At 39.2% G+C, this 13,934-nt stretch overlaps 1 protein-coding gene across 3 annotated transcripts in view; it reads right to left on the minus strand.

The window, feature by feature from the left end:
* The window catches only part of COBL (cordon-bleu WH2 repeat protein), a 138,272-nt gene that overhangs the window by 11,928 nt on the left and 112,410 nt on the right, over positions 1–13,934 (minus strand). For all 3 annotated transcript variants that reach the window (XM_088150127.1, XM_088150128.1, XM_088150126.1), the window contains 4 exons: positions 9,453–9,714; positions 7,494–7,594; positions 4,166–6,102; positions 3,464–3,583 (listed from right to left, as the gene is read on the minus strand). In XM_088150127.1, coding sequence (XP_088006253.1) covers positions 3,464–3,583; positions 4,166–6,102; positions 7,494–7,594; positions 9,453–9,714 — 2,420 coding nt within the window. The remainder of the gene's footprint in view (positions 1–3,463; positions 3,584–4,165; positions 6,103–7,493; positions 7,595–9,452; positions 9,715–13,934) is intronic.

The raw sequence follows: 13,934 nt of genomic DNA on the forward strand, positions 1-13,934 counted from the left end.
AAGGCCCATCTCTGTTTGTAAAAAATAAGATTTTGTAAATAATTGGCCAGAGCACCCTTACTACTTTCCACCAATAAGCAATAGAAGTGTGGGGCTTAGGAAACTCCTTCTGATGTTCTATATTAACTATTCTTTCTTTATCATTCTCATAACTTCCTCATATCCCAGTTGCCTTAGATATTCAGGTGAGAAACTGTCGGTAATATGCTTCTTGGCGATGATGATGATGATGATGATGATGATGATGATGATGGTTGGTCGCACAGTCAGCCAGATGTTTAGACTGGATTAGGCATTTTTATCCACCTATCAAGTCCTTCCCAAGGATGATGATGATGATGATGATGATGATGAAGATGATGATGATGATGATGATGATGATGATTTCAGTCATCTGGCTAACATCAAGTATAGTAACCCTGTTATTTATTAGCTTCTCCCCTCCTCTCCCCATTTGACTGTATTGCCAAGGGTGAGATTAGCAGGAATTCAGCTGTGACTGGCATCATTCACAGGGTCATTAGAGCTCTCAGCAGCATTCAGTACTATTGATCACATAATCCTTCTGGGCCACCTGCAATGTGTAGGTATTGGAGGCACCATATTATGGTCTTTCCATTCTTTCCTGAGTGGGTAGGTCCAGTCAGTGATAGTGGGAGACAATAGGTCACGCCTTTCGCCACTCCAATATGGGATGCCCCAGAGATCAACCCTTTCTTCCATTTTATTTAACATCTACATAAAACTGCTGAGAGATCTTCCATCGGTTTTGGGTGAAATATCATCAATCACTGTTGTATAACTACCTTGGGGTGAGTAAGAGATGCTGTGGAGGTCTGATCGTTGGATACATCATCCCCGTCCACCAAAATGTATTCTTCATGGTGCAGAATACAGGGGAGGTCAGCTGCTGTCCTACTTTTCATCTCTATTTTACTGCCATTGTGTATATAAAAGGATAAAAGCTAGAAAAAACAAAGGCTACTTCCTCAGAGACTGTCCATGTTAATTATCCAAGAATTGCTTCTAGTGGCTCTGGAAAATTCTGTGCCTTTTGAAATATAGAGATATAATGGAAATTGTTGCCTGTTGCTCATGTCTTTCTCCCTGCCTTTTGTCCTGTGTTGCCAGTTAACTGTTTTTGATATTTGTGAAGTTTAACCTGTCAGGTTCAGCCGGCGCTGCACGGCTAGGAACTTGCCCAGCCGCGCTTTAGTCAATTTCACCGCTCGAGCGCTAGCGCAGAAAGAGGAAGTGCGAAACCACAAACTAATGAATGGGCCACCTGGCACCACTTTACTAATCTGGAGCGGATGCACTGTGTTAACGCCACAGGGCCGCGGGCGCTGTGGACAAAGGAAAGAGCCATGGAATTGAGGAAGAGCGATCAGCGCGCGAGGGGGAACTCCCCAGCGCGCGAGGGGGAACTCCCGGCTGTGCGCGCGACAGAAGCCCCAACGAAGGCAACGACCATGCCATAGGCAACAACAATCAAAGAAACAAGAGAACTGGGCTGAACCTGCCATTCGAGTAGAAGGGGGGGATTACAGGGGGCAATCTGTAATCTAATCTGTAATATGTAACCTAGCAACGGGGCCCGCGGGGGATTGGGACAACTATAAATTGAACAATGTAAATGTGCCAAGCCAGTCCTGGCTTTGTTTGTGACTGTTGCATTACGCTTGAGTAAACCTCTTTTGTGAACCACACGTGTCACGGGAGTTTCTCTTGTCAAACGGGGCATACCTTACATAACCCAAGTTAATATCGATCCAGTATACTACTAAATTTAGTTCTTGACAGAGCCTCCCTCCCTCAGAAGGATAAGGATAGATATAGATACAGATGTAGATATGATTTTTATCTAAAATTTACATTACATTACATTACAGGTGAAGGCTGAGACCAAGATAGTGTTTGCCCAGCTGCAGCTGAGTTGTCAGATGTGACTATTTCTGAATCAAGAGGCTCTGGTGATTGTCAATCATGCCCTCATAACCTATCATCTGGACTACTTGGGACTGCCTTTGAAGACTACTTGGAATCTGCAGTTTATTTTTTTATTTAAACAATTGATAAGGCCACCCTCTCCCAAAAGTGACTCTGGGTGGCATACGAGAGTTAAAAACAACAATTTAACAACCACAACGCCCAAGGCCATAAACACAATCCATGTGATGGACTGGAATGGAGGAAGGGGGGTGAAAACGGTGCTCTCGACTCCAGAGCAACGCTCTGGAGATAAGCGGAGAAAGCTGGCGCATCCCTAAACATTCCAGAAGATAGTAGAGAGTTGTGCCTGGGAACTACTGGTCAGTCTGAAAAGATTCTATAAATAAGCGCTAGCTAATAAACCTTGCTGATTGAACCTACACGGTCTCCAGGAGTTCCTTGGGCTAGGCCTGACATCAATCTTTTCAGACTCACCAGTAGTTCCCAGGCACAACTCTCTACTATCTTCTGGAATGTTTAGGGATGCGCCAGCTTTCTCCACTTATCTCCAGAGCGTTGCTCTGGAGACAAGAGCACCGTTTTCACCCCCCTTCCTCCATTCCAGTCCATCACAATCCAGCTTATAAAAAACAACATTAACTAATATTAGCCAGTAGAGCTCCCCTAACTATCTGGCCCAAACAATTGGGGGAACATCCAGGTCTTCAATGAGTTACAAAGGCTAACCAGTTTGGGACTCTCTTGATCTCTAGAGGAATCCTGTTCCATAGGGCAAGCACTGTCACAGAGAAGGCACAACTCTGGGGTCCAACAAGAAGATGTTTAATGGAAAGGACCCGAAGCATACTAGATCTGGTGAGATGAGCAGAACAAAGATAGACAGGCAGTCCCACAAATAGTCCCCTGGATCTATGCCTTGTAGGGCTTTATAGGTGACAACCTCCACCCTGAATCACACTCAGAAGCCCACTGGAAGCCAATACATTCATGGAACAGTGGCGTTATACAAGAGTAATGAGAAACACCAACAACTCCTTAAAGCAGCTGTATCTTTTCCCACAATCTTGCAGCCATAATTTGTGGCTAACCTCTACCCCTACCACGAAGCTAGCAGCAGAAATACAAAAACCAATCAAGGAGAAGTGAGATAATCCTCAAATTCCAATTTATTACTATCTCATAATAGTTCTAATATTTTGTTGATTTTTTTTCTCCCTATAAGCAGATTTAAAAGTGAAGAAACTATCTTTTGCCACATGATGGGCAATCTTTATCCATTTAGCGCTGTTTTGACTTGGCACTTGACATTTTTCAGGATGTTAGGTGGAGATCCCTTAAATCTGCCTTAGATAAGTTTAAAGCAAATATTTAATTTAAAGTTAGTTATCAGCTACAACTGTGAATGAAGTCAAGGAATATAGAATTTAAGGTTAGAGTTAGGATTTCAAAATGGGTTTTTAGTTACATCTTTGTTAGACAACAAATATAATGCACTTGCAATTAGAATTACCTTTCTCAGCGTTGAGATTCCACTGTGTCCTCTAATGGCTGCCAAAAGAGCTGAGCGCTCAGTCTCTGTTTCCATGAATTTTGACTTTTTCTGAGTTCCATTTATAGTACTGTGTGAAATCTGGCATATGACAAAACACATGGATTTTTTTTACTTAAAATATGGAAGCATGGATAATATCAGCACTTGATTATTTTTTGGGAAACATGCCTAACTTTGGCCTTTATCTGACCTGAATATATTGAGCTATGTATAAAAGCAGCTTTGCAATATGCTAAGTACTATAATGATCAGAGAAGAAGAAATAAGATCTGTTGGCAGGTGCCATACTAAAATATTGTGTTGTTTGACTAGATTTTTTGCATATATTGCATGATGATAATTCTTACCTCTCTGAGGACAGAAATAGTCTGATATGCTATCTATAATTATAATAGCAAATCTTAAATATGTGAAGCTGTTATTGCTGTTGACAGCATCAAACTGCATGTGTAGAATTGATGTTAATCTACTACAGTATCTTGGTAATGTGCAAGTTTTAAAGTGTGATAGTGGCTAACAGGTCACTGGAAACAATAGTTATTATAAAAAGGATAGTTATAGCTTTGCTAAAAACAAACAAACAAACAAAAACCAGCAAGGACGCTCCCTTACGGGAAATGATGCTGCATCCAAAGTTGCTTTTAGCCAACAAATATTTACCTTTCGAAGTTTGTCTCTTCCTCCTGCAGTCTGAATGGCTTCCATTAAAGCACTGTGTAATGATGTATCTTTTGGAAGTGGCTTCTGGATGACTGATTTAAACTTCTTCTTTGGCCCAAAAATATTGTAGATGTTGTCCTCTATGATGCTAGAACACAGCTCATTCCCTGTATTGCCAAGTTGCTCATCTTTTTCTGAAGTCATTTGGTCGACCATAAATGGTGGTATATTGCTTGATTTCACAGGGGAACTAAATATTGTGGCAGATGAGTCAGCATTAGGTTTGCTAAGAAAAAAGGGAGAGCTGACTTGATCAACTGGCTTTTTCATCGCTACTGAAATCATTTCTCTATCTGTTATATCTTGTACTGAACCACAGTTGATCTCCTGTTCTGTCAGGTTGTTTTTATTAGAAGTTATTCTAGTAAATGATCCGCTAATGCCATTAGTAGGTTTGTTTTGATTCAGTGTCTTGATGTTTGACAACCTAGAATCAGCACAACACGGCCGCGTATTTGACACATTTTTACTGCAACTGAAGGTAGTTGAATACGGTTTCTTTGTTTTTGCTGGCTCTGTTTCCACTGGGTGGTATTTGGCCACAACAGTACTTTTAGGAAGTGGCTCAATTTCAGTTTTCACCCCTTTTGCTTTATATAGCTTTTCTTGATTCTGCCTTTCTTGGCTGGCTTTAAACTGGGTTAGGTCATTGCAATTGGCAACAGCTGTGGCTAAATAGTGATCTGATGTTTTTTGGGGGGGCATCTGAAACAGAAGATCCTTCCTATTGATCACCGGTGCCAAGACAGTTTTCCCTGAAAACTGTGGGATATTCATAGGGAGCTTTGTTTCATTTGGTCTAACAATATTTTCAGCACTGGAACCAACCATTGGCAATGTTTCTTCTTTTAGACTCCTAATACAATCAGGCTTGGTTCTGGGGTTTTTATTGAGTTCTTTGGAATTACCTGTGATTTCTGGTTCAACAGAATGGCCTACTAGTAGTTGTTCACATTGCTTTTCTATAGAATTTAACTCCTTATATTCTTTAGCTTTGCCAATAACAGCTTCTTTTGAGGTCATATTTACTGTAATTTTTCTAATACCACCACTATTTGGAGTTACGAGGTTACCTAACTCATCTATTCTAATGGCACCAGTGTAGAGAGACACATCTTTGTCAAAATATTTTACTTTGGGTTTGGGAGGAACTACTTTAAAAGTTGTCAGACCAGTTTTTGGGCCATAGATTTCAATTCCATTGTTAATACAATGATGCCATGGAGATTGTGTTGGGTCAGATTCTCTCTCATCAGGATTTTTTGCTAATGCATGCTTAAATTCTAATTCAGATTTATTAAGTTCATCATTGATATCATTTTCATTCAATGGCCTTGCTTTGTCAGGTACACCATTAACTTTGTTCAACAGTTTGAAGTTATAAGCAATCCCCTGAGCATTGGGTTTCTCCGAATCAATGCAATTTTTGGAGACGCTTTTCTGCACTGTGTTTTTCTTGTTCTGTTTTTCATTTGAGAAAGTATATACTGCAGTCTCAGATCGCTGCTCTTCAGTTTGGTCCAAAAACTCTTCTGTAGAAGATTTTTGTGACAAGTTCTTGGGTAAATAGGAAGATGTTCCTACATATTCCTTACCGTCAGATTCAATATTGTTATTTTTGTTAATCAATTTACCTACATAGGTTGATTGAACTGGAATATTTTCACTAGTCTCCATCTTGGAAAAGAAAACATTTTCTTCTTCTGTATTGGAATGGGTGGTGGTATAATTTTCTGGAACTTCATCAATGATTGTCACTGGCACAGGAAATGAAACATCACAAGGAGTCTCAGCATTTTGTGGAAGAGAGCTGGATGTACCGTTCGTCTCAATGAGAACCGACTGGCTTTTAGAATCAGTATGTATATTTTCCATCACTGAAAATATTGTCAACAAATTATTTCAAAAACTATTTACAATGATACTGCAATATTTTCTAAAGTCTTATCATACAGTAATTAACAGTGTCTCAAGGAATCCTAAGAGACATTTAATATTTTCTTAGATCAGCATTCCCATACTGCAAACTATTTTCATTTTTTTTTACTGCAAAAGTTGTTTTCTATACAGTATAAAAGGCTACTGTTAGAAAAAAAAAACTGAACACAATTTTACACACACACACACCCACACACATATACATATACATACATGCATACATACATACATACATACATCATTCAATTTTTTGGTATATATTTGCATTGTGCTAAAATATAAACAAATTCTGCATTTGGTCAACTATTTATATATAATAAAGGGAAGTGTTATCAACACAGCTTACTTCCACAATGTTATTCCTGGGCAAGACTCCAAAATCACAGAATATAGTTCTCAAGAAAGCAAACTGTATATTATGTATTTACACGTAATGGGGTCTTACATATAATGAAAAAATGTACAGTATTAATCCCTGCATCAGAGAATTTCTACATGAGAACCCTATAAAATGTCAAAAGCTATGTGATTAGCTTATATTTATCTACAACACAGAATAAATACATTTTACTCTGTGAATAGGTAGAGATCTGTAGAACAACACTACAACCCTTTCCCTTCAGTCCTGTTTTGAGACTTTTTAGTTGCCAATCTACAAATGAAGAATTCAAGAATTTACCTCAGTTGAACAAAGCACAGTTCTATTGCAATGACAATAGACTTTTCTATAACTTTTCACTGTACAGTGGCACAATTTGACTCTTCTATGCTATTGCGTTTCTTCTGTGATGGAATACTCAATCTTCCAACAAAGTGTGTCTAAATAACATTTTTTAGAAGGTCGTTCTCTTACTCTATGCCTATAAATATAGTATAAGCAGTGGTGTATTGCTGAATGTTTAAAAACTGACTCTGCTGGTTCTATTGCTGCTGCGCCTTGCCCCTAGCCATGGAACAGCTGATTGGCATGTTAGGCACTGAGATTCACCTCTGCTGTCAACCGGCTCACAAAATTCCCAAAAATTTAACAAACAACTCTCACAAGCTGGTGCAAGCCAGCTCAAGCACACCACTGAATGTAAGCATAGTAGAAGACTTATGTCCAAAAAGAGAAGGATAAGATAAAGCTGATCATGGAAGCGGAACAATTTCACTGGGATAATATTCAATAAGGCTACTAGGTTATGATAGGTAATTATATCATCATTATTACTTTCTCCAACATGGAGGAGTAAAGAAATCTTTCTGACCTTTCCAGTATATAGTCTGCCATTACTTCCTCCTTCTATTATGTTTGCACCAGAGATGTGCCAAATCAACTTCCACCTACCTGCTAGGCTTTTGTCCAGTGCAGGCTGAGCCTTTTGCTCATGAGCAACCATAAACATATCAGTATTCTCAAATTTAGCTTCCATTATTCTGCCATCAGCCCTGTATTGGGAGGACAACTGGTTAATTGCTGGTTTCTAGCAGGGCTAATAATATTAATATAGTCATTTGTGCGAACCAGTGACTTTAGATTGGGCCAAGGAACAAAAGACATTATTACTGATGCTTGCTGGATAATAGAGAAAGCCAAAGAATACCAAAAAGATGTCAATATGTGCTTTACTAATGATAGAAAGGCCTTCAAATTATTTCAGCCAGGTCAGGTTATGGAATGTCCTTGGGAAAATGGGACTCCAGAACATTTCACTGTCCTCATACAAAACCTATATGCAGGCAAGAATATATTTATATATTTGTATATAAATATACAGTTTGGACTGGCTTCAGGTTGGCAAGAGTAAAACAAGGCTGTATACTGTCTCCTAATTTACTCAACCTATGCACTGAATATATACTGTGGGAGGCTGGATTGGAGGAGGTGTGTGGTTTTAAAACTGCAGGAAGAAACATCAATAACCTAAGCTATACTGATGACATTATTCTAACAGCTGACAATGCAAATGATCTGCAAGCTCTAATAAGAAAAGTCAAAGAGCACAGTGAACAAATGGGATTAAAGAAGATCAAAATAATAAAAGCAGGTACAAAAACCAGCCTTAAAATTGTCAGTGAAGATACTGAAGTGTGGAATAGCTTCTGCCTTTTAGGATCAACTATCGACAGTAAAAGAATCAGCAGTCAAGAAATACACCATAGACTATCACTTGGTAGTGTAGCAATGAAGGCATTGGAAAAGGTGTTGAGATGCCATAACATGTCTGTACCTGCAAAGATCAGAATCGTGCAGGCAGTGATCTTCCCTGTGACATTCTATGGAAGTGAAAATTGGGCTCATTTTATCCTACTTTGGACACATTATTCGAAGACCTAGCTCTCTGGAGAAGGCTATAATTCTGGGAAAGGTGGAAGGAAACAGAAGAGGACAAGCAGATGCAAAGTGGATGGTCTCAATCATAGTAGTGATAGATGTACCACTGGAAGACCTGAAGGGCCAGGTTGGGGATAGACCCTGCTGGAGAAGGTCTATTTATGTGGTCACTAAGACTCTACACTGACTTGATGGCACATAATTTTAATCAAATCCCACAGAATCAAAGTGCTTTAGAATTACATGTAATAACAATAATAAAACAACATTAAAACATTAAAATCATCATCTTTTCCTTGACAAAGGAAAAGTAGAGTGGATTAGAACTGTTTGTCCTAACTCAAGCAAGTAAAAAAATGTGTCCTGAATTGCCCCAATTTGCCTAGAGTTGGAGTATAGTCTAGTAATTACCAAAAATGGCCATTATTAATTGCTATTGTCATGTACTCAGTGAGAGGATGGGGAGGTGTCAGGGGATGAGACATGGAGCTTGGGTTTCCTGTTTTGACCAAGAACTTAGAACAAAAAGTAGAGAGCAATGCAATATTCTGCAACTCTGATCTTTAAGGCAGGTCATAAGCCAGCCAAAAGACTGCTAAAGAGACAAAGGGCTGAATGGTGGAGGAGCACTGGGTTATAGGTCAGGTTCCCTGGGAGAGGTAATCAACTCTTACTCTGGACCTTGGATTTTCTCTGAGCTTGTCTCCTGTCCTCCTTTGGATTTGGTGCCTGATTAATAGTCCATAGGTCTCAGTCCTTGATTTGCTTTTTGAGCACAAATAGTCCACCCTCAAAGGTAAAGCAAAAGGACTTTTGCAAAGGCTGATCCATTCTCACTAGCTGCAATAAAGCCTGGGTGTGCTTATTTGTATGTTTAGGCCTGTAACAGATTTATAACCTGCTAGTTTGTTTCCTCGCAGCCAGCTGTGCCAGTACAGAAAACTTGCATACCATCTCAAAAATGTAACTTACCTTTGTTGATTGTTCTCAGATTCATCACTGTTAAAGGAAGCATTCTTTACAGAACATACTTCTGCAGCCAAGGTCTCCTCTACATCGATGGATTTATCTCTTGAATTTATACCAGCATTTTCAAAATCCAGGGATACAATATCAGAGGGTAAATTAATAACTTCTGAATCATCTATATTATCCTCTGACATAGAACAACTGCTAAAAGAGATGGTTTCTTCTGCATTGTCTTCATGATAAATATGTGAAAGTTGAACATTTCCTAGAAAAAACACAGGAAAAACGTGAAACACAGAAAAGCTTTCATTGTTTGGAATCATATTGCCTAAATCATTACTGTGAATTTCAGTGTTTATTATAGTAAGGCAAATCTCTTCCTACCAATATTTTTGCACAATGAAAGACTTTTCCATGGTAAGATTCTGTATTTCCAGATACAGTGGTACCTCTAGTTACGAACGCCCCTCCTTACGAATTTTTCGAGATACGACCAGCTCCGGCCCGAAAAATTTACCTCGACTTGCGAACTCCGCCTCGAGTTACGAACCGGATCCACGGCCATTTGCCCTGCTGCCATGTGGTCGCGGCTTCCTGTGGGCGAGATCGCGGTAGCAAGGAGACGTTCGGTGAGGCTTGTGGTGTGTTTTGTGGCGTTTGGAAGGTTTTTGGTGTGCTTGTCAGCATGGCTCCAAAGAAAATGCAGAGCAGGCTGGCAACTGACTTTAGACAGATTTTTCCCCAGAACTGAGCCTGCAGCTAAGAGGCAAAGAAGAGAGGAAACCCCTGAAGGAGATCTCCCCGATGTCCCTTTGGAGGGGGACTCTCCCTCCAAACAATAACTGCCTCCCCACCCCATTCTCCCTCTTCATACTGTGCTGTACTGTACTTTTTTTTCATGTTTTTGAGGTTTAAAAATAAAATGCATATGTTTCAGAACTGTTTAGCCGTATTTACATTGAACCTTATGGGAAATTTGCCTCGTGGTGCGACCAAATTCAGAGGGCGGAACGGATTAACCGTATTTACATTGAACCTTATGGGAAACTTTACCTCGACTTGAGACCAACTCGAGTTGCAACCAGAGTCACGGAACGGATTAAGTTCATAACTAGAGGTACCATTGTACTAAAAACATATTATTCACAAGTAAATCCTGAAAATTTAAGTAAAAAATTAGAGGCTTCAAAAATGTTATAGTGAAACAACATTGGTTGCACTTTTAACAGATATAATGGTTTCCCTTCCCTTTAAAGGTCAGCTTGATTGGGATTACTCCAGAGCAGGAAGTCTGTCTCCATTGATAGAATGGTGCTTTCTGGAAGATCAAATTGTCTTCCTTCCTTGCAGAATGAGTTGAAAGAGAGAGCAAGCAAGCCAGCCAAGTTCACACCTACCATACTGGCATATATCTTGACCAGGACAAGTCAGGGTGTTCCCCTGCTTATCTGATACCCTATAATAAGTCAGTGAGGTGTCCACAGAATAGAGAGTCTGGAGCAGCAATGACTACAAATTAAATTATTAAAGACCTTTGGAGACCATTCAATAATCTCCAGCCCTGCCTCAATCCAGACAGCCAAGATATTATGAAAGATCTATTAGTAATTAATCTCTGAAACACCATATGGGGATGAAGGGCCAAGCAATTCAGTTCAAGCTCCATGTCACATGTGATCTTTTGCTGTCCATTCTTCTTCTTCTCATGACAGAACTATTTTTTCAGTCTTTGAAAAGCTATTCTGAAATGTTGCAGAAACAAATCCAGTTTCAGAACTAACTCTGGCAGAACTTCACACTTTTCCAAGTGGAGAGAGTGCAGCCATTCCTGCTCCAGGTCTACTTGTTGAGGCTATAGTAAGTTATATTATAGCAATCCAGGCAGAGATCCAACTCTTTTTTCTCTTATTCTCTAATAGCTCCTCCTCCTTTTATAAGAATGTCAAGGTCACAAAAAGAGTTTGGCCCACCAAATTAATGGAGAAGTGCTTAAGAACTGTAGGCAGGTTTACGGGACACCTTTCTCAGATTGTAGGGGACAGAGCAAAGGAAAGAAGCAGTCAAGCCACACTCTTCCTCCCCCTCCAATTCCATATTTAGATCCTCCAAGTCCAAAATAACCTTAGTGGGGTAAAAAAAACCATTATCCTTGACCAAAAGGTGCATGGAGAGATTATTCTATAGAGCCCTAGTCTCTAGATGCCTCCAAAAACTTGTAAAATCAGTGGAAGTCCTACAGCTTATATAACAGAAGAAGGCCATCAAGAATTGTCAAGGCTAAATAGTTTGAAGTACCAACACTTTACTCAAAGCTGTTGCAACTATCAGAATTGCTCCTCTATTCAGCAATTCTAAAACACAATCCAAAAGGTTTGCTAGTTAAATAAAGACTAAATCACCATTACTGTAGTATGTTATAATCTTCAGGCAAATGTCATAAAAGACCAGGCCATACTCCAATGCAGATTCTTCAATTGCAGCCCTATCCTTTAAAACCCATCCTCTGCTCTAAATGGATGAGTTGCTAATAGACTACCAAGGCTAAGCATAACTTGACAGGATCTGGATAAATGTAGTCAACAAGGGGTATGACCCAGGGTCATCAAAACATCAACATGTTTTGCATTCCAACATTTTTCACTGTGATTTGTATCAAAGTATAATGAAGAAGATACAGAACTCATGGATTTGACTGAGTTAATCAATAAGCCTACCTCATGTCTTTTCACTAATTCCACTAAGCCCAAAGCTTGTTTAGAAGATCTGGGATCACAAGGCTAAAGTAATCCTTATGGCTTTAAAATGGCCCATTTTTAAAATGGTTTTCTGTCTTGGAATCTCTATCAAAGTCCAAAACATTTCCTTTTTTTCTTGGGGAAGGACCTGCCACACTAAGGGCTCATTCTGAATCAAGTTCCTGGCTTTCTAAAGCCAGCCACCCAGAAATCAAATGGGAACTGTTGGCTACTGAGAGATACTCAAGTAAGATAATCTTTACTTCCGTAGCTTCCAAAAGGAGTTTGATCAATTAAAGCTCCAAACATACCTGGTTAGTATTTCTTTCTTGTTGCACCTTAGATGCCAAGATTTTCCTATTGGAAAGCCTTTCTGCTGCCCTTAAAGTGATATGAACATGTCTAGATATGAAAAATGTCGGTTTCTCAGAATGTAATAATAAAAAACTTACAAAAAACAAATAGCTACTTATATGAAAGATAGCTTTCAGATACCTCCAGAAATAATACTTTTCTTTTTTGCTGCAACAATGAGTCTAGTCTTATCAAACAACAGTAACGTGACAACTTTACACACAGAAAGACATATTCTTACTGTGAATTCTTATTTCTTATTCCTAGATGGCATTTTTAATCCCTTATTGAGATCACCCTTTCTCCTGCAGAATCAGTTAGAGGGACAACACATGCCTATCTCAAGGATCACTGATTGCTTCCACTATTGTATTTCCTAGCACCTTACACAAAGCTTGCTGGTCAAATGAATCTCCAATGTATTTTTGGGTGTGATGCCTCACTTCAGCTTTATGGCTTTCCTCAGAGTTGCTTGAAAAGGCACTTTCATGGAAAAATCTCTCTAGTGCATGAGTGAACTTAAGGGACTTGGACTTATCCTAAAATTTATTGTCAGCCAGTTGGAGTTATAAACTTTGAACAAGAAATTGGAACTTCATCTGAAGCAAATGGCCTGGTAGCCTAGGAAGTGGACAGAATAAATTTCTTCTCAGAGAATTCACTTCCTTCCTTCCATAAGAAAAACGTATTGATGAACTTGAAAGAGTTCTCCATCCTGTTTTTTTGTTTGTGCCTTAGTAACTTCACATTTTCCCCCTTGTTCCTGTTAGGAAGACATGGGATCTAGGCTAGAAAAAAATATTTCCCATCCATTAAACTAACCCATGTACTTCATAATATCCTAGATTTTATATCCACTGAATAAAATTAAGGGCACAATATTCTCCTCTCTATCCATGATAGACTGGGAGAGCTAAAAAATTGGCAATGGAGTTCAGAAAGAAAATTTAAGGGGTAGTCTGTAACTGATTTCCTTCTGAAAAACAAAGAAGGGATTTAAAAAAAATCCATTAGTGGTGCCATAAATAAAAATGAAAAAAAATATTATTGCAGTTGTGATCTTCATTGCTTGTGGCATGCTTGTATTCCTGCCCAAACTCAACCTGGCACATTTTTGCAGCAAAAGCAACCTTGTACAAATGGTTGACAGAAACCCTACAAAGACTAGAGCAGCAAGTGACCATATTTCAGCTCACAGGATGAAGATTTGTTACATCAAACACACAAAGCACTACAACAAAAACTGAGGAAGAAAGCAGTTCTCCATAAGGAGGAGCAAATGCAGCGGACAAGAGCAATAGCCAGAAACAAGAGATGTAAGGGGTATTTTGTAGAAATGGAATGAAGCAACAGCTCTGAAGCCCTCATAAATGTAACAAGTCCTGAGTTTTCAGGA

The sequence above is a fragment of the Python bivittatus genome, unplaced genomic scaffold (genome assembly GCF_059951505.1).
Source record: "Python bivittatus isolate LINGU-HERP-01145 unplaced genomic scaffold, Pbiv_v1 ctg000610_np1212, whole genome shotgun sequence".
Taxonomy (NCBI): Eukaryota; Metazoa; Chordata; class Lepidosauria; order Squamata; family Pythonidae; genus Python; species Python bivittatus.